Here is a 26309-nt window from a genome sequence, read left to right as displayed (position 1 = left end):
CGCTCGCCGCCTCTCCCCGCGGCGGCCCGGGCGCTCCGTCCTGCCCCGGCCACCGGCCCTGCGCCGCGTCCCGCCTGCCGAAGGAGGGGCCGCCCGGCCGTCCCGCGGAAGGGCGGATTTGCCGTCTACCCCTTCGCTCCGCTTTCTCCGCCGCCGACCGCGTGACGTCTTTGTCAGGCTCCGGGCCCTCGGCTGGGCCCGCTCCTCCGCCCGGGGCCATGGCCGAGCAGACGGGCTTGGCGCTGCCGCAGACCATGGACAGGTACAGGTTCGGCTGGGCCTGTGAGCACCCCCCCCCCCCGGGTCTGGTTTGGGGCCGGTATGGCGGGTCCGGGTTCGTTTTTTGCCTTCTAAAATGCTTGGTAGTCTGGCAGAAGTTGAGTGAGCGCTGTCGTAAAGCAGCTGAGGGGAGAGGAGGTGTGTATGTATTTGTGTGTGTGTATGTATTTGTGTGTATGTGCTGTGCGTGCCTCAGCTGGGGGGGCTCTGGGGCTGCTGGATCCTGTCCCTGGCTCTGGCAGCGCCTCTGGGTAGGGATGGCACTGACGGGCACGCGAAGTGAGGCACCAAAAGATGACCCAAGCTTAGCCCGCCTTGTGTGTTTTGTTGCTAGTTTTATGATCTGAAGAAAGCCTACAATTGCTTTCTGGAGCGTTCTTAAAAATTACGACCTTAGAAGTATTATGACTTAAGCATCTTTCCTCGTCTATAATTACTAACTTGTAAACTCTATTTATTGTATTTGTTTTCTCTTTATACTTTTATTTGAATATGTAGCACTTTCACCCTGTTCCACTGAGCACTTAAGATTCTTTAAGTGTAATTTTCACTCATCCAGGAAGCCCTTGTAACCTGTTGGTGTGTATCCAGAAGCAGTCAGGCTTCTATTGATGTCCCTGCCAAGTTTTCATCATAAGGAATCCAAAAGAACCCTGGTGGTTTTCTCCTTTCCAAGGTAGCCTCTAAGGAAAGATTATATAATGAAATGCAGCCTATCATCAGGCAGGTGATGGAAATAGAAACTATGGGAGGCAAAGGTAAAACTTGTACAGCATGGAAGGTGAGAATGAAAGGTTCCAGTTTGATATAGAAAGAAAATAAAAGTGATTTGGAGAGGGGAAAGTTTGTGTTCTAGAAAAACTGAAAACATAAGATAACAAAGGAGTGATTTATGTTACAAGAGTATTGCTGAATCAACTCCTCTAAAACTGAAACCAAAACCAAAATAACAAACTTTCATCTGCATCCTGAGTTTTGTAGTACATTGTGTTTTGGAGGTCTAGGAAGAAACCATAATACTCTGAGTGGATGCCCTGATGTCCATGGCTACTGTGTCACACTCTGAAGTCCTAGTTCACCCTGTTGGGAAATGGCTGTGAGGTGATATTTATGATCTTTGTTGTGTCCAACTGTTAAATTAAACAGTTAATTAAAAAAAAAAAAAAAGAAAAAGGAAAATTATTTACCTGGTTGCCAAACCAGTTTACTGTTCTTCAGTTGTTACCTGTAATAGAGATGTGGGTTTTGATGTACATTTGATATTCTTGTATCCTTTCAAGTTTGTGGGATTATAATTTGTGCCTCTGGTTCTTTTCAAAGCCTTTTTCTGGTATACTTGGAGTAGCTTGATTTGTAAAACAATTGGACAGCATCTCTGATTTCCTTAATAACAAAGACAGCAGGGAAATAATTTGAAGTACCTAAGTAGCATAAAAGCAGGTCAGAAGAGAGGCTGTAGCTTTCATGTAAGAATTCCTTGGGCTCATTATAGGAAACTGTAGAAATAGGAATGTGACAAGTGGTGAATGTAGTGGTAAGAAGGAACCAAGTATTTAGGATTCTAATTTAATTCAGAATGTAGCACAGCATCAGTAGACAGATTTTGGACTAACCAAGACCTCAAAATGCAGTTGGTGTAAATAATTTTTCTGGTTTATATTGGGTTTATGGAGCAGGTTTACATTTGAATAAACAGATTTTTTTTTTTTTAAACAGGGAACAGCATCTGATGTTTCTGAAGGCTGTACATAACTGTTGACATGTTATTTGTAGTGGTGATCAAGATAAACCTTCAGTATTTCATCTTGAGGGACATATCCCATGGTTCAATTATCTGTGGGAATTCTGAGGAATGGAAATACTTCTCTATCCCGTTACATTTTTTGCTCATGACAGATATTTGTTTTCCTCAGTAAGAAAAAAAATTGATATGCAAAGAGTAATTCCTAATGATTCTAGCTTAACACAAAGTGCATACTTTTAAATAAAATACAGATCTTTTAGTGAGGATGCAGAAAACAGCTTTCCAGTGAAGATTAATTTGAATTCTCATAGTTAAGAGGGGAAAAAGAAGGGTTTTCTTCCGTTTCCAGTACTAGATCACCACTGAGAAAGGTGACATGCTGTTGTATCAGGAATTAGGTGTACCTGTAGATCTGAATGCATACACTGCTTTGTATACAAGGGTCAGAGCTCTCAGAGCAAGTTCTTTAATTCTCTGTTTGTGAGAGGGAACAGTTGGATTCTTCTCTTGGCTCTTAGATTCTGTACCTGTATGATTAAAGGGGTTTTTTCCTTAATAAAATTGGATTTTTCCAGTGCAAGGACTGACTTACTAGCATCACCACACTGCTGCCTGGGATTCATCTTTCTTTGATGTATTTTGTGCTTCATCCTTTATTTGCATGCATAATTTCAGTCTAGAAGCAACCCATGGATTTATAATGAAGGTAAATACCTGTTAAGATGTAAGGAGTTAGTTACTCAAAATTTCTAGCTAAGGATTTTATACTTAAATGAAGGATTGGCTGTAGCATAAATACAAGAAGCATGACTGTGAAGTGACACTGCATTGTGAATTGTCTCATCTACAGCATTTAGGAAACTAATCCATATGATTGGCATCATCTTTTCTAGCCTCAAAATTGGAATTTCCATCCCTCTTGTAATCTTTTTCTTCTCTTTCATGTTCAAATAACAGCTCCAGATAATAATTCTTAAATTGCTGTCCTTTTGTGAAAGCAGGAATCTTTTAAATCTATGGTAAAAAGCCATATTTCTGGACTAGTGTGTACACTTGAAGCTAGAGATTAGTAATCTGGCTAAATGGTGAGATTTTATTATTATTTCATTATTTTTAATGCCTTTGTTCATGTTAGTTTAATACATAAATTGCAGTATTATAGTAATCTTCATTAAAACTTAAAATTATGTGGCAATGGGTTTTTTATGAGCTGTGAATGTGAGCTGTAATGCTTAAATATATTCATAATTTTAACTTTATTCTCTTGACTTCAGTTGAATTACATGTGGATTCCTCTTGCAATTGCTTATGCCAAGGCTTCAGAATGCTGGGCTTCTGTTTTTCAAAGCATGTCCTGTGGTAGTGATTTGTGATATTTCATGTACTATCTAAATTAAGGCAAACTGCTCCCCTCTTTCCATATATGTGCCACCTGGTCAGAACATGGTCACTATTACTTTTTGTTACTTCAGTCTTCAGAGATGTTAGTCAACATTTGATGGATGATCTGTTGAAGGCTTATGCAGGTACATGCTAAAGATTCAATGTAGAGGTAATTTTAGCATGGTTTAGTTTTTGAATTAGCATTCTTAATTTCTTGACTAGATGGTAGTTGCTGAGTTGTGGTCAATAACCTTTATAAAAACCAGAGCAACATGATGGAACTTCAAGTCTCTACCCTTTCCATTCTGTATTGAAAGGAGATGAGAGCTGAAATTGCTCATAGACTTTAAAAGCAATTAAACAATAAATTGTCGTTTGCTTAAGAAATTACTCTTATTATCAAGAGAGGAGTACTGTTGCAATTAAATTTTCTCTTTGCCAGATCATTGATTTGTTGGAAAAATGCTAGCAATTGTAGTTCAAAAATTGCAAAATGTGTTGGATTTTGTTAGTTTTTTGAACTGTCACCTGATTCCATGGTAATTCTCTCTGTTTTTTTTTTTTTTCCCAAGAAAAAAGAATATGCAATGGCTTTGTACGTAATTTTCAGTTTCTCTTTCCATTCCAGTCACCATTTGTGGTGATGTTTGTATTGAAATCAGTAATTTCCTTCCTTCTTTGAAAGTGCAGGTGCTGATTTAGTTTTATTTGCACAATTAACTGTTGATACTTTAGTAACCTAATACATGGTTTTGGATTAAGACAAATGCTATAACCTTGGCAGTGTAATTAGTGCAGTGTGGTCCTTGATTGAAGATGTTTATTCTGAACATCTTAAACCTGTACTGTATGTTGTGCTGATTTCTCTCACTGATGGAAGTTGACACATGAGTAACTTTTTATAGGAGTGGAGTTCAACCAGATAAGATATGCAGAGTAATAAGCAACATAAAACACAATACAGGATTTATGTATTATTTCTTTTTCGCACAATGTCATCTCTGCAGTTATTCAGTCTGTTCTACTTGTACTGATTAAGCATGTTTCTCTTCCTTATCCTACCTCAAGTAATTATTTTCTTTCTTCACAACAGAGTTAACCTCTTTTGAGAGAGGTCTTCTTAACTTCTGGTCAAAGTCAGTGTCTAAAACTAATTTGCTTTTATGTTCTTCCTTGAGAATAGGCTATTTATGCTTAGAAGGAAAAGGTTTGTAAGAGTAGAGAACAGACTGTGCTGGGTTAATCTCTACCAGGAAGGAAATAAGGGGTTTGTTTTTCCCTGTCCTTACTCCAACTATTTGGAAGTTGGTGTTGATACAGGATGGAAAAAGCAAAATCACACAAATCTTGGAGAGTGGGTTTCAAGAAAGAAAGTTTGAAACAATAATAACTTTATAATAGCTTGGCTTTCTCATTACTGCTTCATCCCAGGTACATCCCTTAGTATTTTGCTTCACTTTATTTTGAAGGTTCTATGTAGATTGACTTCTTCCCGTGTCTTACCAGTAAAGATGATTAGTGAGACTGAATGCAGACCTATAACACTGCCTTTTGCCCATGTGAAATATACAGATGTCAGCATGTTATTTATAAACTATCTTAACCTTTTGACTGCTGTCTCATGTTATTTTTCTATCTTTGGTATGCTTAATAACAAATGTATGTGCTTTGATTGCTGCTTAACAATTGACTTCTACCTGCAGACAGTAGGTAATTATTCTTCCTATTTAAGTGTGAAGAAACTCCTGAGAGACAGCTTACAGTATTTTGTACTCAGACTCTTGGCATCTTATGTATTATGAAGGCATTCAGATAATACTTGCATTTGTTATATTCACTTTATCTAAAAAGGCCGTAAAAACCCGTGTTTATTGATCTCTTCCATATAAAAGTGTTCAGATTCTGTAATAGTGCTTAAAGCTCTTTTGGTTTCCTTTGCCATGGTGTCTTAAAGTGCTCACTGAAGTTGAAACTTCTGACAGTTAATGCAAATGTGTTGAATAAATACATGTATAATAATTTGCAGACAAACATCAGAAGGTTACAGTATCGGTTTTGGAACAACTTTTTAAAATTAATACTTGAAGTGGTAATGAATATGCCAGCTGTTTTAGGCTTGTTTGACTTTTGACATCTTAACCTGCCTATGGCTTTTTTGCATTGCACAGAGGGTGGAAAATTCCTGGTGTGAAAGTAGGTGCTTTCTCATGAAAAAAGCAGCAGAATGGGACAAGTACTATTTTTTTTATAGGATATAAATACCTATCTTTATTAAAAGAGTGTGTGACTTCCTCATGCTTTTACTGGCATTTGTAGTTTACCACAAGTTGCAAATTCATCACTAGTGCAAAAGAATCAGAGGACTCAATCTGAAGTCGTTAAAGCAAACTGCTTCTGTCTGATGTTTCTAATGAAACTGTTGCAATTACATAAGTTGGTCAAAGGCCTGGAGCACATGACTTACTAGAAAAACCTAGAGGGAACTAGGCCTGTCTGAAAAAGGGATGGCTTGGGAGATCTGATAACCTTTTACCTACTGAGGAGGTTGTTCAGAAGACTGAATGTGGAGGTTCCTGGCAGGATAATGAGAATCAACTGTAAATTTGAACAGAGAAGTTTTCAGCATGTGAGGATGGGAGTGCTGCAGTTGAGCTTGGGAGCAAGTTGCCCAGTGCAGCTGTGGATCTCTGCCCATGGGGCTTTTCAGGATCCAGCTGGAGAATGCTCTGCTGTCTGATTTGGTGTTGCTTCTGTCTTGGGCAGGTGGTCTGACAAAATCTCATGTGGTCCCTTCCAAACTGTGATTCTGTGATACCAAGTTTAGATGCAATCCCAGTTTAAATGGGAAAACAGCACAGTATCACTTAGGCTGTATAACTCAAGCATACTATGCTGGGGGTGCCAATAGGGAGGTACAGTCTCCTCACACCTTCTGGCAAATCTGCACTTGGCCTTTTTTAGCACCAGCTCTGAAATTTGTACCTAAAAGTATAGATAACTTCCTGTCTAGTTGGACTGGGAATTTGCTTTTTTTCCTCTTAAGAATTTTGCTCCTGGCATGTTGATGCTAACAGGAGTGCTTTTTGTAAAAAATTTCTAAAACTGAATGCAAATGCTTATGCTCAGGATTTTTGTGTCAGTGATTCTGGGGGAAGGATTGGATACTTCCTGCCTAATATTACTGTAGGATAAGAAAATTTACAATCAAAATGTCTACTTTTAAATGCTGCTTAAAAAAATTTACACTGAACTTGTATTAAATCATTCATTTGTTTCTAAGTTAACATAAAAATACAACTGGCTTGCTATATAGTAGTTTCCCCTATAACAAGTAAACACCAGTTGATTTAAGGGCTAACCAGGGAATCCTTGTATGTGCTTGAGTTTGGAAACAACTTTTACAGAAAGTTAAGTGTTGTTAGTGTATCTAGCTTTTCAGGTGATTGCTGATGAGAAGTGTGGATTGTTTGGTTTGTTTCTCTGCCTGTTTCCTCCCGTGGCCATGGAGCTCTTCTTCAATGTGTACATAGTAAAAGAAATTGCTAACACAATGGGAAGGTGGTAAATAATAGAACTGTCATGACAAGAAGGGCTGGCATTCAGTGTTATTTTTTTTTAAGACATGTTGATATAATTAATTATTTCTTCACAATCTTTCTAGAAAAAAGACAAGACCGTATTTTAAATCTGCAGTGTGGTCATAATGTACCTTCCAGATCTCTTCTTATTTATTTCTTTAAGTGCCTCCTGGAATGTGAATATTTTTGTTTAGAAGTGGATTTTTTTTATTGGGCTAAAATGTGCCAACATAAGTGAGCTTTCTGTGAGGGATGTAATTACAGAAGACCATGTGCAGGGTGCTTGTGACTGTTCTGCTGGTGAGTCATGCAGTCAGTTCCACAGCTTGTCGAGGAGAGTTATTTAATGTTATGGTCAGATGCCTTGCAATTTTGTTCACATTTATTCAGAGTAAAGATGTTTCCAAATTTTCAGTGTCTGCCACATTTGATAGGTGGTTTTTGTTTTTCTTGAGGTATTAACATTCCAAGAATTTATCTTGTTGGCATGTAAAATTTTTGGTAATTTTTAGTTCAGAAATTGTTCCAGTTTTTATTATTAGGATTATATAAGATGACTGACTTAAGTAGAGCTTTTGGGTTTGTTCTCTTGTCCTGTAAATTTTCTGGTAAAAAATAGAAATTATAAACTGTGAATAACTTGAGTACTAGTATCTGTCATAAACTCTTGAATTCAAAGCAATTTGCTTGCTTTGGAGTCTTCTATTTCTTTAGTTGGAGGACTACACTTCCTTTCTTTTTTTTTTTTTTTGTTTTCTTCAGAAGAACACAACAGGAAGATTGCTTACCTTGTATGGTCAGTTTAACCATGAAACTCTTTAGGAATACATGAAAAAATCAAATTTCTATTTCACTTGCCCTAAAAATTGAATGTGAAGCAAGGAACCATGTTTGTTTCTAACAGGTGTATATGCTAATACATTTACTTCTGTAACTACAGCTGCTGTGCCTAAAGATTCTTTTGTACTTTTGCATTAACTGTGTGACACTGGAAAATGGCTGCAGGAGATTGAGCTCGTATGATACAGACTCTGTGAATAACGTTGCATTTCTTATCATTTGCTTATCACAGCAACAGCTTGATGTCAAGGTGGTTGCAGTTTTAGGCAGGTGAAACTTGGTCTATTCTGTATGTAGGTTGCTCCTGATATTTGTAGTATCTGTCATCTACTCTGTACATGCACCTCAAATACCAGTACTGGTATTTTTCTGATGCAACTCCCTTCCCCTTTCCTCCAGTGCAAAATAGCACTGATTGATAGAAACTACATATTTTTGTCTTCATTTGGAGTCTGGTAATCTTAGAGGTAATTAATAAGTAATTAAGATGTTTAAGTCACATTCAAGGAAGTAACCTTAAATAGCCTCTAATACGTAATTTCCTAGTTGCTTCATATCTCGGTTACTTCCTGTGTTTGTGATTATTCACAGATTTATCAAACAATGCATGAGAAGATGTTATCCCTATATCATATCATATCATATCATATGCTATCTGCACTATAAAAAAGTCCATTACATTTTAAAGCATTAACTTAATGCTATTAGAATTCTTCACTGTTTGCTGTGTATGTACTTGACTATGTGTCAACTTTCTGTTCAAATGACATTCAAAGAATGTTTCAGTTTTGGAAGTAAATTGTTTTGTGTGTATGTATGGGGTTCTTTGTTTAGGTTTTGTTTGGTTGGTTTTTCTTTTTCCACTTAGTTTTAGTCACTTTTGTTTTTCTTCCTAAGATGGTAAGAATCAGTGTTCCCCACACCCAGCAGGCACTCACTAGCTTTAAATTGTTAGTTGTAGGCCAAGCTGCTAATATAAAATAGTAGAGTTCAGTTAGCAAAATGTATAATGCTTTAGTAATGAAGTGCTTATTGTATGAGTAGTAGTTTTTCCCTGATTTGTGCTTTGTACATGTCTAGAAGGGCCCTGTTATCCCTCCCTCACTTAGGAAATAAAACAAATGTTTCTAACATCAAAATTCATTGCATATTTAAAGGCTGATAGCAAGGCCACCGAGCTTTGGTGATTTCTCAGCTTTTCCTTTAGAAAAAGTAAGAGTATGGTAATAGTAAAGCCTTGAAGATAACTGAATTTTGAAGACTTTGTAAAGGAGTATGTCTGAATAACTGGTTGCAAAGATTTAACTTATCCAGAATGAAAGCTAATTTTTTTTTACTGACAGTCTAGATTTGGCAAACTGGAGACTAAAACCCAACAAGATAGCTAGATCTGAGGAGGGATTCCTTATTCTAAGCTGGCTTGGAGAAATGACCATAAAAACTGCCTAAGGCTGAATTTAAGCCTTATAGATGGTGCCTGGCAGTCAAAGGTTTAATTTTATCCACAAGCTAGAAAGCAGTCAGCAGGATTCAGTGAACTGTCCTTTACTTGTATCTCTGCCTTTATATAATGCAATGAACTCAAGTGTAAAATATTTCTGCTTGATTAAAGCTATAATTAAGAATATAATAAACCTTGAATTGAACTTCTGATAATCAGTAGACCTTTCTGGTGCACTTTCTAGTTAATTATTCTATGTGGTTTTAATATGTTTGTTTACTGGGTTTGTTATCCACATGATTTTATTAAAAGCTTTTAAAAATCTGCTTTATCCGATGTCATCCTGAGGTTAGAGGAAGTCAGAACCTATATGTCAATACCACTTGTGTGACCATGTGTTCACACCAACATTAGTTGATATTCTGTACTTGAGCTGCTTCTGTTGAAAGCATTGCTTTTGTAGTAAAATGTAGTTACTGTTATATCTAGATTCTTAACAATGTCTCCTTTACCGAGCATTGCACCTTACCCTTGATGACTAGGCAATGCAGAATTTGGTATAAGGTCAGATGATTTTCAGGACTTCCTTTGAACGTTTTAGACTTTGTTTCACGGTGACAAAATGTTTTTCTATCTGAGTGATACAGGCTGGCATATGGCTTCTATGCCATGCTGCCTTAAAAGCATCCACTAAAGTCACCATGGAGCATCTCAGAATGCTATTTTTGCACCAGTATCTGTTCTTCACTCTCTGTATTTCCCCTGTGTGTTTTTCCCCTTAGGATAGTGTAAGGATGTTTTGAGTTTGATAGGCAGGTTTTGGATTGAAGATAAAAGTATTTTCCACTGTGTTTGATGGCAAGGAACATACTGGGGAAAGAGCAGTGTTCCATCTATAATCCTGCAAGTGGGTTCATCTCTTCTGGCACTTAATCTCCTCTGTGAAGCATGACATAAGCTAACGTTTCTCAGCTTAATGGTATTCCTCTCTCTGTAGCCTTTATCAGGGGTTTGTAGGCTAGGCTTGCATTCTCTTGTCACCAGGCAGTGGCCCTCTATGTGTTTCTCTTGCTTTTTGAAAGAACAGTTTGCTGTCCCCCTACTAAAATTCCAGCCAGCTCCAAAGCAGCCTAATGCTACTAGGTAACTGTTTTTCTGACATCCTAGTCTTCCAACTTAAACATGATCTTGTAGTAGTTAGAGTGTTGTTGGCAAGTTTAGTGTAAAGTTTATCACTATTCATCATCAAAGATATTTTATCTGTCGACACAGACTGTGCATAAAAAGTTGTTATAGAAGCTCATGAAAAATTGCATCTTCCTAATGGCAGACTTGTGGGTCAGCCTTTAGAACAGTGCCTTTTTATGGTGAGTTACTAGAATGCTTTCTGTCATTTCTTTCAAGGTATGTTTTCACCCCTCACTGACTTGGCTTTCTGTGCTATTGTTGCTATCAGTTATGTTTTAGCCTTTTCAGTTTCTTCTTTTTGGATGTGAAATTCAATTGCAATAAGCTGCTCAGACACTTTGTGCTTAGCAGGACAAGGATGCCTTATTCTTGCAGCAAGATGTCAGCAAGTTCTTGCCACTTTAAGGAAAAGAGCTGTGCTTTATGATGTGGGCGAAATGCAGAAAGTTTGTTTATGAAGGAACTGTGATCAGAGGAAAAATATGTTTTAACTTCATGATTCTAGAGCACGTCATGCATGTTCAAATTTGCATTTCCCATGGTAAGAGTTAGGTCTAAAAGTCTAGTAGAACTCTTTTCTGAGAAGTTTTCTGGTTTTGCTGACCATTCATATTTGTATGCCACTGAACATAAGGGGGAAAATTCCAAAATGTTTCCATTCCCACTTGCAGTACTGAATATTTAAAACCAGATCATAAAACAGCTGTGCTGTCCCAGTCTAGCCAGTCATCTTCCATTAAGTGTTGTGGATACAAGGACATCTGCTGGGCTTATAAGGCTTTAGAAATTTTTGCAAATCTTTTACTAGTATGTATAGAAAATTAACATACTGCTTTAAAATTACTTTTTTGTATTGCTTTACAACAGTCACACCTGCTTGCAAACAAAGCTGTTTTATGATGAATTCAGCTTTCATAAATTGAGTCAGATTTGATTTAAATAGCATGAATTAGATACTGTCTTCCCTCACATCTAAGACTGGTTTTGGAAAAAGGTAACCTTTAGAAGGGGTATAGCTTAATAAAAAGGAGAGCAGTCTAGGTATGTCTGATACTGGAGCTCTTACAGATGTGTTGGAGCTGTAGCTCCAGCCAGGTACCAGAGACAATGGGCTCCTTACTGGTAAGAAATTTGTGGTTTGGAGGATCCTGGTTTTAGGCAGGCCTTGGTTGCTTAGATTAGTCATGTAACATTTGCAGTATAGGATCTCTAATCTTCAGTACAACTTTCTCCCCATCTGCTTTGCTCTTCACACAAGCAGTACCCTGAAAAGAGTTCGTCTTTGCTAGAGATATAAACTGATGCAAAAAATGCATTTTTCTCAGAGTCAGAATAGAATTTTTGAGACCAGAAAGCTTCATCTGCTGGGAGCTGAATCTAAAAGACATTTGTAACCTTATATTCAGAGCTGCAATAGTGATATTGGTCTGGGGTTTTGTATGTTTTGTTTTGATTTTTTTTTTTTTTTGAGCCAGGGAAGTGTGGAAAAATACATTAGTGTTATTGATTTGGCTATGTAGAAAGTCATCAAGGAAAAAGGTTTGAGTTTCTATCAGAAACAATGCTTTGTTCCACCTTTTCAGCCCTTTCTATTTCAGGTTATCTGAGTAGCAACCTGATTCAGTGGTAAGAATCAAGGTCATATTTTATTCAGTACAAGAAAATGGAAAATCTGGCAAGAGCCTAGATACCTGTTTTGAAATGGTTTTATTTAGTCCTTTCTGCTACAGCTGCTGTCAATGGAAAGAGATAAAGCTGATGACAGTATACAGGGAATTTACTGTTCATTATTCATGACTTGTTAAAGGTTTAAGTCTTTAAAGGATTTTTTTATTCCTTTCATAGGTCTTTCAGGTTTTCAGGTATCATTGGCTGATCCAAGAAATTGGATGAAGCAATTAAAGAAAAAATGCAATTTTTTTCTTGGATTACTAACCTTGACCAAGAACTTGAGAACAGAATTTGTCTATAACCATTGTCATGGACAAATTCACTAGTTAAAATTGCAGTGTAGCAAGATTATGTTCATGCTTAAGTCTGTCATTATTTGAATAAACTCTAGACTTGCATTTTGTGATGATATCCTTGGATCTAACTAGCTCGGTTGTGAAGTCTTTAATTTATAAACAAAAATCTGAATTACAAACTCAGAGCAGTTGTAGACTTAAATAAGATGTGGAATGAGTGAGTGAATGTTTATCTGTAATGCAGAAAAAAGCTGCTGAAGAGGGACAATTATCAGTAGTATTGTATGGTGCTATTTGTTCTTAAAGTAAATTTGGGGATTTCTTATATTTCTTAATGTAAATTTCTTAAAGTAAATAAAAATCAATGAACAATGCAAGAACTTGTATTCAGTAAGAAATTGACCTTGAGTGCAAAGAACCAAAATGTCAGCTGTGCTTTGTAATCCTTACAAATCTTACTTGTGGTCTCAGTGTTTTCATCTAGATTCTTACTAACTTGTGTCTTGTCTGTCTTTCCTCCTCCTGCTTAGGAAGGTTAATGTGTCCTTTCATTTGGGTCTGCAGTAGCTGCACACTGGGAGCATGAAGGCAAAAAGAAGGGTGGTGTTACAGGAGTGAATAGCATGAGAATTTTGATATAAATCAATGTGGGGAAGAACAGAAAAAAGCCAAGTCAGACTTTGATTTTACCTTCCCATCAAGATGAATGGAAGAAACTACAGTTCTATTCCAGATGTCAGTCATAAACTAAAAAGTCTTCTCAAATGCAAGTGGAGACAGCTCTAGTTTTAGGCCACCAGAGTTTAAATTTACATCTGTAGCTACTATAATGTGTTCTGTACTTACAGCTGGACATGTGGACATGAACCTTACAGGTTCATTTTATCGATTGTTCAGTATTAAATTGCTTTTTCTCCAGTCTTCCCTGGATCTGAATCTCAAATTGTATTCCCTTTTACAAGCGTGCTAATCTGAAATTGCTGCAGGTTGCCCTCTGCTCTGACAGATTGCACTTGCAACTTATTCAACATACTTCTACTACTATAATAAAAAAGATTCAGTAAAAAAGATTCAGTGCTTTAAAGAATGTTTAAGGTATTTTATAGGCACGGTAATTTCTATTTTTAAAAATGGCAATTTTTCTGTAAAGATGAACTTTCAATTTACAAATAGAATACTACCCAAAATAGTGAGGTCTGAAAAGAACAGCTATTAGACAAAGTATTTTTCATTTCTTGAATTTGGAGCCTGACAAAATTAAATTTCCCATTGCATAGAATCTGCAATCATTATTCTCAAGTAATAAAGTTGTTACTCGTTACACATAAGAAGCCTTTTAGTGTTTCATCTTAATGATGTCACTCAAATTGTTAAGAGAACAAAACTTCATCATCAAAATTGTGATGTAAAACTTCAGTTAGGTCACAATGTCTAATTAGATTGTTTCTTGGTACTTTAATTGTAGGGAAGCTGTTGCTGTGCTCCTTTATGAAGGTTTAACTATGATTGCAGTGGCTTGCATAAAATATTTTTTAAATCAAAGCATTATATAAATATATATTTATAAAAAGATTCTTATTTTGATAGATTCTGTTTTATTATGTAAACGTCAGTATCTTCAGTATGGGAATTAGCATATTGTTTCACAGTAAAAATTACTGGCTGGACATGCCTGATATTTTCCTAGTTTAGATCCATATTTTGCTTTTTCTTGTAAGTTGGCCAAAATTCTTGCCTAATCATCACCATTCATCAGGGAGTTCCTAGGTTCTGTGCTCACTTCAGGTGAGGTTGCATAGACTTGTGTTTTCTCCTTACAAAATTAATAATTTTGAATTCTCATGTCCATATAATTCTCCAGAGTAGAAATTTCCTCCTCCACTGGTACAATAGTATTCTAGAAGTACTTTGTAACTGAATTTATATTATACAAAATCAACTTGTTTAAACTAAATACTTCATCTTGTGATATATCGTATCATTTGTATTGTTTTATCATTTAAATGGATTGAACTTAGTTTCCCAAGTAACAGACTACAATATTGATCGTATACATTTAATATTTAAAAAAACCTTACCAAAATGTTTTAGAAGGAGACGATAAAACATTAAAAAATATGGGTTTTTCATATATTGAATTATTCAAAGGTTGGACTACAGTTTCAATGTTCTTTAATCATAAATTATCTAATAGTTTAATTAATAATTCAGAATGTATAAAGCAGTTGTTTATCTATCTGCAAAATTATGTTTATGATGTTGATTTTATAGCAAAACTATGGTACAAAATACTTACACTTCTGGTGATTAAGAATGAAGTACCTACCATCATCTCTAGGTGCCCATTTTCTAAAGCTGCATGCTTGCACACGTGAATGTTTATTTTAAGCACGTTGAAGTAGGAGAAAATCTCTTTTTTTCCCTTGCTGTGTTACAGGAGCTGCTGGGTTTGTTTTGCCACTGATGAGGATGATCGGACAGCAGAGTGGGTCAGACCCTGCAGGTGCAGGGGCTCCACCAAATGGGTGCATCAGACTTGTCTGCAGCGCTGGGTGGATGAAAAGCAAAGAGGAAACAGTACTGCTAGAGTTGCTTGTCCTCAGTGCAATGCAGAGTATTTAATAGTATTTCCAAAGCTAGGTAAGATATGGATCATATAAATTGTTTGCATTTATTTTTTCTTGCTTTCTATTTTTTTTTTTCCTTTCTTGTACTGGGAATACCAGTTCTGTTGGAAACTTGTCTATTCCCTTTTCCAGACAGAAAGAAAAAACTTTATATTCTACTTGCATCCTATTTGGTGGCTTAGTTAAATACTTTCTAAAAATTTGGGATGTATTCCACTTAGGTAAATAGATAAATCTTGTGATTGACCCGTAATTATTTCCTGATTAATGAGATTATTTTTCTTGTTGAGCAGAAGGTGATTTCTTTCAGCAATTGCCACACAGCACATAAATACATCTTTTTTTGACTCAGCTTGCAGGGACACTTATCAGAGGAAATTCAGAGGAGAATTTCCTAAGCAGCATGTGGTATTACTGGAAAAAACATACTTTCACTTTGGTCAGGAGGGGTTTCTGAGTCAATGTTGCCCTGTAATCAAGAGGCAGAATATTTATGATTGCTGGGTACTGCTCTAGCTCTGTTTGTCAAGGTGAAAAAAAAAGTTGGACATGGTCTTCCAGAGTCTCTTGATTAGCCAAGTAGGATAATACACAGTACTTTGCATGTGTTTAAATTAGCAGTGCTTGCTATTATTTCAGCCCTCGTTTGCCCATGTGTTCTATGGGATATATTAAGCAAATCAAGAAAATGAAATGTTGCCATGGAAACTTCAGTTTTGTTTAAAAGTAAAACTGCTTGTTGAAGAAATGGTGATGTAGCAATTGAGTGCAGGCATTTAGAGGATTTTGAAGAAGACTTTTTTTAAAGTATCCTATTTATGTAATGAAAGAGTTGAAAATAACTCTGCCTCTTCTTTGGGATTGGATCCCTTTTTTATTAGCTTAAGGGCTGACACCATTAAGGTGTCAAGGGAATTTTGAGTGATTACATTTATTTCCATGATAGAACACTGAGTAACGGGAAGTAAAATATACACAACAATACTGCATTGTTGATACAAAAAAAGCCCAACATAAATCTGTACGAAACTTACTACAAGTTATTCATATAGCAACCACAATTTGGCTTTGCTGAATAGGGTAAATCTCCATCATAAAGAAGGCATCAAACTATAATGTTTACATTGGCTTTGGGAAGAAAACTGGGTTTCACTCTGGACAAAGAATGCACCACAAAACTTGACACTGTTTAAAATTCTTATTTGTTTCTTGACTGATGAAATTTTAAGGTGAGCTGTATTTGCATTTTATTATGACAAAGGCTAAAAGGCAAAGCAACTGTAATTTGGACAGGATACATTAAAAATAACAGGCATTTTCATTTGTTCCTGCAATTCATGGCATACTATATTTGAAAGGTTAGATTCCAACATTCCTGGATTCTGAAGCTGGCCTAAAATTCTTGCATGAGGTTGTTCAGCTCTTGCATGCAGGTGTGTGAGACTTCCTTCATGTATTTTGATACATTTCCCCTCACAATAACATCTTTTTCCATGATGAGGGCATAAAAATTCAGACTTGTGTAAGAGTAGACAAGGCATCGGTAGTAGAACAGGGAAATTAATCTGGGTCCATGGAATATGACCTTGAACAAGTGAGCCAGTCTTGCCCTTTTGCTACTCTTTCTAGTAACCCAAAGCTGTCACAGTGCAATTCAACTACAAGTCAATCAAGGTCACACCAGGCAGAGAGAGTAAGGACAGTAAGAATTTTCCAAGGGCCCTTGCTAGGGGCCCTGTTTCTCCTACAGCAGGTGTCCTTTGAAGACAGCATTAGTCATACCATTCCTTGAGATGTCACAGTTCAGAAACTTACTTACTTTAAGACTTCCCTAACATCCTGCTGGAAATTTTTCTAAAACTTCTGTGAAAGGACATCTCCAACACAAATTTTAATTTATGATTATAGTTTAGAAGTAATATCAACTGGAGGCATCAGTGAATATAAGTGACACTGGGTGTCTTTTTATGTATTTACTAGTTAAAACAACTTTTTGTGATATATCTCAAAATCATAAATCCATTTTAGATTTGATAGTGCCTATCAGTTCTGGTGATTGGTGGTAATTATGTTCTTGCGAGCTGTTTTCTGCTCTTCTGAGAACTTTCACTAAATAGAAAAATATTATTACCACTTTGAAAGTAACCAAAGTATCTCTTAGATAATGACTTCAGTTTAATAAACAGAAAACAGTTTGTCAGAAGAAAACTTTAAAGCATGATATATTTTTTTTAAATAAAAAAAATTTTTGTTTCATATTTTCTTCTTTAATTTGGGTATTAGTGATATTTATTTTCCTCTTTCTTTCTCAGTGTCATCTTACAAGCAAAACCAATTTTGTCCTGCTTTATCACTACTTCCTTCCTAAGGGCTAATTAAAAGATCATTTCAAAAATTCTTTCTAGTATTTTCTCAAGATTCTATACTCGACTCTCTAGCCAGGTTTCTCTTAATGATTAGCATCAGTAGGTGTAATTTGTTAGTAATTGTGTTATGAGGCAAACTTCAGTGTCATTTGAGTCTCCTGTTTTCTAACATAAGTTTTCAAAATGGTACAACCAAACCACTTTTTCAGTGACTCTGGGAAACAGTCAAGATGTGTAAACTACTGTGCATTAAGTACTTGCAGTTATGACCTTGTTGCTACTTCCAGCATACTGATCCCAGCACCTTCTTAAGTGTGTTCTGGAAAGTCAAACACAACTGTTAAGAGTTGAACAGGATGTTCCTGTTGCTTTTTTTCCACCAGCTGACTTGACCGGAGTAGAACTGGGGTTTTTGAAATCATTCACAATAGAGCTGTTCTCTAGAAAATGAAGAACTAAGTAAGTCATGAAACAGGAGTCACAGTTTTGTCACTGTGGGTAAACTTTGAGAGACACAGAGGATTGGTTCCTTGAGGAATGCCTGAAGGCTGGTTTTAAGAATTGTCACTGATTTTGGTAGGAAAAAGTAGGAGGGAGTTCACAGGGACAGTTCATGCATACAAGCTGTGGGAGGACAATTGGTATGTAGAATTTGTTGACAAATACAAAAGTAATGCAGATTGTGGTGAGGATGTTTTTCACTTCCATATATACATTTCAGTGCTCTGGCTTTTGCTTTACTCGTGCTCTTTCAGTCCCTCAAAGAAAAGATGCAGGCATTGCCCTTGTTTACCTCACCCACAGGTAGTCAGGGTATTTATTGTCTTTCCCTGTGTAAGTCTGGAAAGTGCAGTTGTGCATAGACAGAACAATGAACCTATTCATGTGTTGTTGTCAAAGGCACTGAATAACCTGAATAGGAGTATTTTTCCTCCAGTGTTTTGAGAGGTGATCCTCCAAACATACTGAATGCAGCCTTTTCCAGTGGAAGGAATCTTTTGTATTAACTGCACTACTTTTTACTGCATAACAGGATAGTTTAGTGACAGAATTTTCAGGTGAAGCTGTCAAAGATAAGGACATGAAGTACATTACAACAAATGGTTATTTTTTTCCTTCAGAAAACTAAAATATCTAACAAAAAAGGCACTAAAGTGGTTTCTACAAAAGAACAATTCTTACTCAACACAAAGGAAGGTAATTGGTGGGTTAATTAGTACTTCAAGCAGTGTATCAATCTCCTGGAAAGATGATGTGGTAAATGAAATGGTAGGTAGAAAGAAGTTACAAGTTTAACTTAATAGCTTTTTAATTATATATTCTCACTTAAACAGCACGTGTGGTATGTCAGACTTCCATTTTGCCTTGTTTGTTCTTTTGTATTGATGATAGATGCTGACCTTCCTACAGTATGCTTATATGTGTGTGTATCTATATATATCTATCTTGAAACCTTACTTTTCCTTTATCATAGGTCCAGTTGTTTACGTTTTGGATCTTGCAGATCGCCTGATCTCAAAGGCATGTCCCTTTGCTGCAGCTGGAATAATGGTGGGCTCTATCTACTGGACAGCCGTTACGTATGGAGCGGTGACGGTCATGCAGGTACACACAGCGTGCTCTGCTTGCCAGCTCTGAAAGCAAAACTCAGATCAGACTCCTTTCCTTGCCTTAAAACACTCTTAGCTGCTTTCATTGTAGTCAACAGTGAACTCAAAATGGTTTTTCACATTTAACTGATCATAGTTTATAAATGCAAGTATGCCTGTTCAGGCACGGTTCAGTCTGCAACTAACAAAATCCACTGCTGCTCTAGCTGGCTGCTCTGTGTATGGCAGACTGATGAACCCAATCCTTTTCCCATGGAAAAGGTGCTGGTACCAGCCAGCTACTAATAATGAGCAATTCTTCAGAAAAGATGTGAGATTTAATATTTCTCTTACCTGGAGAAAAACTTTGCTAGTAACATTCACAGGGTTGAAAATGAAACATGGTGAATTATTTTCTGGATAATGTGATTTTTTTTTGTTTTTTTTATTGTATAAAGGAAAATACATGCTCTGAATGATGCAATTCATTCATAAACAAGAAATGCAAAATGCTGCAAATTAATAATGTTTTAATTACTTCAGACTGCCTGATAAGTTGAAAGGGGAAAAATATTTTTCCTGCTTCTGTTCTTGTGAACTTGCTATTTAAATAGAAAAGTAATGTTGACAGATGGTAGACTATTAACTATGGAAAGACTTGTTCATGGCTATCCTAGTTCAACCACAAGACCAGAGTTTTCAGAGTTTGTACAGTCAGAAGCATTACCTTTTTAGTTGTTAATTCCTATATCAAGTCCATATCCTGTGTTTTGCCTAAAAGCATAAAAGTATTTCTGATGCTAATTCAGCTGTAGATAGAATTAACAAACCTATATATTAATGAATACTACTCTACACAGTTCTAATTTTAAATATACAATTTGTTTCTTCTCTCTGTAAGTAATTTTGCACTAGTTCTTTGGATATGTGGTACTGCCCTGCAGTTCTGCAGGTCACTCCCTCTCAAGATCATGTGCTGTTTTGGTTCAGTTTCTGTGTGATCTGAAAGCAGAAATGGAGCCCAGATAAGTGGCTGCAGTTTCCCTGTACCAGTGTGGCCAAGGGTCAGGCAGCTGGGTAGCTGATATGTAATGGCTTTCAATCCACCTCCATTCCAGTGGATGAGTCTGTATATTACAGAGTGGTGCACTTAAATATTTTTTCATTGGATATTTTCTTCTTGTGATTCCAACAGGAAGATTGCAACCATCTGTAATACTACAACCAGACTTTGCAAATGCCCTAGTCCTTTTCTCCTTGCTCACTGTTACACTGAGCCCTTTTTCTGTAGGAAGTTGTGACCTTTTTAGCCGTCCTAGAACTCCATAGCCAAATGGAAAAATAAATGCTTTGTTCTGAAGTTGTTTTGTTTTTGAAGTGAGGATCTGTCTAAACATTAGTTTAGGCAGCTGGTTAAATGCCAGGTATGTAGAATTAGCTATTTTCATGATTTAATGTTTTGGTTGTATGGATGGCATGCTGGACAACACAATAATTTAATTTTACTTGTAGAAGAGGAGATTGAGCAGGTAGTAGAGGGAAACTTTCCACCCCTATTTCCACCCCAACCTTGCTAGGTTTAAAACAACTTGTCTCCTGATGCATTTCAGATTCCTTTCCTTTAGTTGAAGGGCCAGAGAGAAGCACAAAAGCTATTTTTAGACTTCAGGCACAGAAAAATAAATACAGAATTGACATTGTGGTAGCTAAGTCAGAGCAAGTCATATGGAGTTACTGAAAGCAGTGAAATACAATAATCCAAAGCAGAAAGAGACAAGATACTGAGGCGTTTTTTGATGGGCAATGACTGTAAGGAGAAAAAGGATAGTGTCAGACTTCACAGTTTGAGTAGAAGATACTGAAGAAGCTGGAAGACAAATGCTGAATGTTTTTTCAGGGATAATCTTTTGGCAGTAACAGTATTGGTTATATCTATTTTTAGAGGTTGTGGTATATACATAACTTCCTGTTCTAGAGGCATAACATGGAATGCTTTTCAAAGCACAGCAAAAATGTGCAGTTTGATAGTACTGTGGTACCTTTAGCTTCTGTAGATTCTTCCATTATTCCAGAAGTACTGGGTTTGTTGTTTTCCATTTTAAAAATTTTGCTGCTGTTCCATGTTTCTTATCTCCTAATTCTAACTTATGTGCAGTTGAAGACTTGATAAGTTATTGTAAATTAGAAGTCAGTGAGAAAATCCAGTGCCTGACAAACATAATTATTATTTTAGTGTTTTTAGTTCTCCCAGATTCCCAGAGCCTGTTCTTCCTGGAAGCAGTTCAAGGACTGTATTAGCATTTATACTGCTTACATTGAGACAACTCTAGAGGATATCTACCATGTAATTTTTTATCCTCAGTCCTATTAGATTTGTTTAAAATTAAAACAATGTACTTTTTAGAAGACATAAGGCACCATTATGTTACAGTTTAAATATGTGCATTTTATAAATTGAAAGGTCTGATTAATTTTTTTATATGTTAGTAGAAAAGTGTAGACAACAGTAATAATGATCCTCTAAAATCCTTGAACTAACTACATTTGAAAATAAGGTACATGTGACGATATGCTGCTATTTCCACTACAGTTAATGTTCATCTTCCTGCATTGTCCAGAGACACAACAGTTAAATACTATGATCCCTGTTATGTAAGGTATTCCTAAAAACCATAAAATTTTGATAAGAACATCTTGAGGTACCTATTACCAATTTATCCTTTGAACAGTAGTATACAATCAGCTTCTGAGTATAGAATTAAAGTTGTAAGCCTGTAAATTCTTAAATGCATTTTGGAAAGCCTGCTATATTGTAGTGTTTCAGATGCTTAGACTTTTACTTACACAGAAACACATGAAACCTTTCTTGAGATGGTAGGGAATTCTGTTACAGCTCTCTGCAAGATTAATGATTTGCAAACTAAGGCTGGTAGCTCACCTGCATTATGCTCCATAAGCAACCATGGATACAAAGAGAAAACAGTAAATTAGGTAAAACTATTCTTTTTTTCTTTAACTTAAAACGTTTTGGGCAGCTTCAAACACTCAGCTTTTGAATTTGCATTTTTGTTCATTTGTACATTGTTATATTGTGGTCTTTGTTATGTTTGTCAACTATATGCATATTTTCCAGGTTGTGGGTCACAAAGAAGGTCTTGATGTGATGGAGAGAGCTGATCCTTTATTCCTTTTGATTGGCCTTCCCACTATCCCAGTCATGCTAATACTGGGCAAGATGATCCGTTGGGAGGACTACGTGCTCAGACTGTGGCGCAAATACTCTAATAAGCTACAAATTTTGAACAGCATATTTCCAGGTAAATGATTAAATTTAAAAGGAAATGCCAAGATTGAATTTCTGCCTTCAAGAGATGGGAATAGGCAAGTAGTTTTTGCTACTTCTAAGTAGAGGTGATTAACACCATCCTTCTATTTCACATTCTTTCTGTTTAGATGGTGTTTGTACAGTATGTCCTGACAAGGGTGGGGCAGGAGTAGCAAGAACATGATTTCAGTTCAGGCTTTAGTAACAAAACAAACTACTAAAATTCATGGGTCTTACTTCAAAGTAAAAATGACTGCAGTCATTTAATGGAAACAGAATATTCACTGAGAAGAGGGATAGTTCTCAAGAAGTAATTGGGCTATAGATGTGTAGTGGGGTGGGGAGTGGGCAGTAATGTATTTGCTGTGTTCTTTTTGAGGCAATGGCTATATAACCTTTTCTTCCCCCATTCTTATCCCTTTAGGCATTGGATGTCCTGTTCCCCGTATCCCAGCAGAGGCCAACCCTTTGGCAGATCACGTCTCTGCCACACGTATTCTCTGTGGAGCTCTAGTTTTCCCTACTATTGCCACGATAGTTGGCAAGCTGATGTTCAGCAGTGTTAACTCAAATTTGCAAAGGACAATCTTGGTAAGATTTAATACTGTTTGTTTCGTAAATCATTATAATACAGAAATATGAAGTGCTGTGAAGGAGGGAGGCAAAGGAAAAAGGAGCATAAATTGATTCAGAACTTTAAGAGTGTTATTTGATTAAAGGAAGGGTTTTTTTAAAGTTACCTGTCTTAGCAGTGGACAAATATATGTGCAAGACTGCCTTTATGACTGAAGCTAATCTCAGTTCATGACAAGGCTTAAACTTTATATCTGGCACTGTAGTAGGCAGGCCTTAGCAGTAATTAAGGCTGACAATTAAAATGAGGAGTTGGCATCCTCCAAGAACAGTCTCAGTAAGGGAAGACTGGGTTTTATATTATAAACCTTTCCATATTAGCTTTTGTTTACTGATTTTGAGAGAAATCCTTTGTTTCTATAATAAGGAGAGGAAAACCAACTCTCCATAGAATTCAAGTGGAGGGGGAAGGCCAATCTCTTCCTTTGTTCCAGTCTCTGGTTGCAGCCTTTCAAGGGCAAGTACATTGAGTTTGGTAATATGGAATCCCTATTCATCTGACTGTCACTTCAGCCTCTTTTTTCAATTCCTGCATGTTTATGCACCTCTGTCTTTTATATGGAACAAACAGTGGTACTGCAAATGTTCATGCAGACTAAAAGCTTCTTGGTGTCTCATTTTGAAGACTTGAGATAAACATATTGTAAAGCTTTATAGAGGGGAAAAATAGTTTGTTTCACAAAAATATATTTTATTTTACTCCACTTTTGGCAAGTGCCATTTTTCACAGTCTGGTTATAGAATGGTTATCAGTACTATTCCTTGTGCCATGTATAGTATATATTCAGAGAAGGGAGGAAAGAAGATCTTTGTTCTTGAAATAAGATTGTGATTTTTAAATTTAGAATACTGGTAAGACTTCCAAGGAAATAAAAGCTTTTATAGATTCAGTCTGTAATCCCTTTAAGTAACATTAACCTCTGTAATAGTGCATTGTGATAGAAAACTTTAAGATACTCATTTGGAATTGTGCTAATTAATCTTTAAAAGAAAATGCTGTATGTTTAGAAAACAAATCTTTGACTGGAAAGTTTTGAGAACACTTGCACTGATATGACATTTAACTGTGCAGGTTTTCAAAATATCTTTTTATTTCAGGGTGGAATTGCTTTTGTTGCTATAAAAGGAGCTTTTAAGGTTTACTTCAAGCAACAGCAATATTTGCGCCAAGCTCACCGCAAAATTTTAAATTATCCTGAGCAAGAAGGAGCGTAAGGCTGCAACCTCCAGATGTCACAGAGTCTCACCTAACAGGTTTCCATGTTGTATTGGTTCCATTGTTATTGCACAGTGTGGAAAATTGTGATAAGTTGCTGCTCCTCTATTTTTTTTTCTTTAACTACAATAAAGCACTGTCTTGTGGCAGGGTAAATCTTTTCAGCAACCACTGAACCTAAGAATGTGATTTGGCTTTTGTTATTTTCTGGGTATTTCTATTGGGCAGTAGGCTTTTGAATTATTTTATTTGAGCCAATATACTGAATGGAAAAAAAGAGAATCAACTACAGAACATTTTAAGTGTAGTTATGTAGGCTATATCCAAATGCCTTTTCTATAGGTGTTTTCATACCCACGCTGTCATTCAGTTTAGCATTTCACACAATGAAGGGAGATTGCTTTGATGAAAGGAAATGTGAGTCATTACCAAGGAGAAGTAATTTTCCTTGGGATTTGCTGGTATCAAATGAGAGTGTGAAATAGCCAAATGACAGAGAAAGCAGAAGATAGATCACTCTCTACAGGACTTGTATGTCAGCTTTAACCACCTAAGTATTAGGTGCTAAAATTAGCATGACTTTCAGGTGACAGTTTTATTACTGGTAATTTTCAGTGTCCTGTTGTATCTTCTGCAGTGCCTAGTGTCATTTTCTCATGGCTTTACTGGTTTGTAACTGGTGCTGGATAGCATTTTTTCCCTCCACAGTAAAATGATTACAAGGGGGAAGTAAATTTCAGTTACTTATTTCATAGTTAAGTATTGGAGCACTTGTTTAGTTTCCATATTCCTTTATGTTATGTAAATACCCATAGAAATCCAGTGAGAAAGTAGCATTGAACACTAAGGCTCTATTTGAACTGACAGAACAGGGCATCCCCTGAAGCATCCAGACCTGAATGTAACTCAGCTCTGCTCAGGACTAGGCTCTCCTGCCCTAGTGGAAGTGCTGACTACAAGGAGCTGACACTACACTTTGGATACCTGAGCTGAGCATCCTGCCAGCAGGGTAGGTGCTCTTAAGGTAACTTGGCTCCATTTTGTAAAGGATTAAAAGATAAATCTTAAATGTGTACTAAAGTTTATTTATACAGTAAGTTTTACTGTTCCCATATGTCTAAAGTAGTCAGCTGAGGGAGATGTTAGCACTGCCATCATTTGATGCATTTCTAAACCTAATTTGAACAGAAACTGACTGTTCTGTGAAGCTAAATTCTGACAAACATAATATGGCTATTGCATATTCATACCAGACCTAATCTAGATTTTGTATTTGAAGTTCTTTATTAACAACAATTTCTTTGTTTTTCTCCAAGTTTTTTCTTGTCCATATTAGTATGTCAAATGCATGAAGAATGGCTTAAAAATATTCTAGTGAAATTATTCATAAGTAAATATTTTTTTTTACCAGAAATGAAGTAAATGCAGAATGGACTTCCTCTTTGACTGCAATAATGTATGTTAGGAAAAATTCAAAGTAAGGTACCTTTTCTATAGTATGTTTATCTTAATTACCAAGATGTAATATTTTAAAACTGTACAAAAGTGTATATAAAGGCCAATTAGTATTAAAACCCTATACAGGTGTTAAGAATTAGACATTCAATCAATATCAAATACTTTTGAGGCTCTTGCTGTAATGGAAGAATTACTATAACCTTGTAAGTCTGCTGATTATACTTGTCTTAGTGGGCTCATTTTTATATAAAACCTAAGCTGAGTAGCAGCCTCTGACAGTTGCTACACTCTGTAAGATAGTCTTGGAACAACATAATACATATTTCTTACAGAATTCCTCGTTTCAAGAAAAGAGCTTTTCAGTGGTCTTCACTGTATATATTTCCAAGCAATTTATTACTGTTTTTTAGTCTCATGGAGAGAATTGAATGATGCGAATTAGTGGGCTTGAAACTTGTTTCATGGGAAAGCTCATTGTCTCTTCAAAGTTTAAGCTATTGTAAAAATACAATTATAAAATACTGTATGGACTGTAAGATGATTTCACGAGTGGTTAAAGGTCATTACTCTGTAAATCTTGTTTTTAAGTATTGAAAATTATAGTTATGTTGAATTAGGTTGAATAAATATTTTTTACACTCCTTAGTGTGTTTTGTCAGTTGAACAAAAAGCCTG

General features: G+C 36.3%; 1 protein-coding gene across 2 annotated transcripts; it reads left to right on the top strand.

Moving 5' to 3' along the window:
* The first annotated feature begins 130 nt into the window (after window positions 1–130).
* MARCHF5 (membrane associated ring-CH-type finger 5) lies at window positions 131–26275 on the top strand. Of its 2 annotated transcripts, none has more exons than XM_079312038.1 (6): window positions 131–262; window positions 14858–15060; window positions 18918–19018; window positions 22136–22319; window positions 22752–22918; window positions 24059–26275. In XM_079312038.1, the coding sequence occupies exons 1-6, from the start codon at window positions 219–221 to the stop codon at window positions 24173–24175; spliced, it is 816 nt and encodes a 271-aa protein (XP_079168164.1). In that variant the 5' UTR covers window positions 131–218; the 3' UTR covers window positions 24176–26275. The 2 variants fall into 2 exon arrangements, with proteins under 2 accessions (XP_079168164.1, XP_079168163.1); XM_079312037.1 differs by having other exon boundaries at window positions 18888–19018.
* Window positions 26276–26309: the final 34 nt, after the last annotated feature.

This window comes from Erithacus rubecula (genome assembly GCF_903797595.1).
Source record: "Erithacus rubecula genome assembly, chromosome: 9".
In the NCBI taxonomy this organism is placed as follows: domain Eukaryota; kingdom Metazoa; phylum Chordata; class Aves; order Passeriformes; family Muscicapidae; genus Erithacus; species Erithacus rubecula.
Note: the sequence above shows the minus strand (reverse complement) of the source record. Positions and strands in the feature narration are given on the sequence as shown.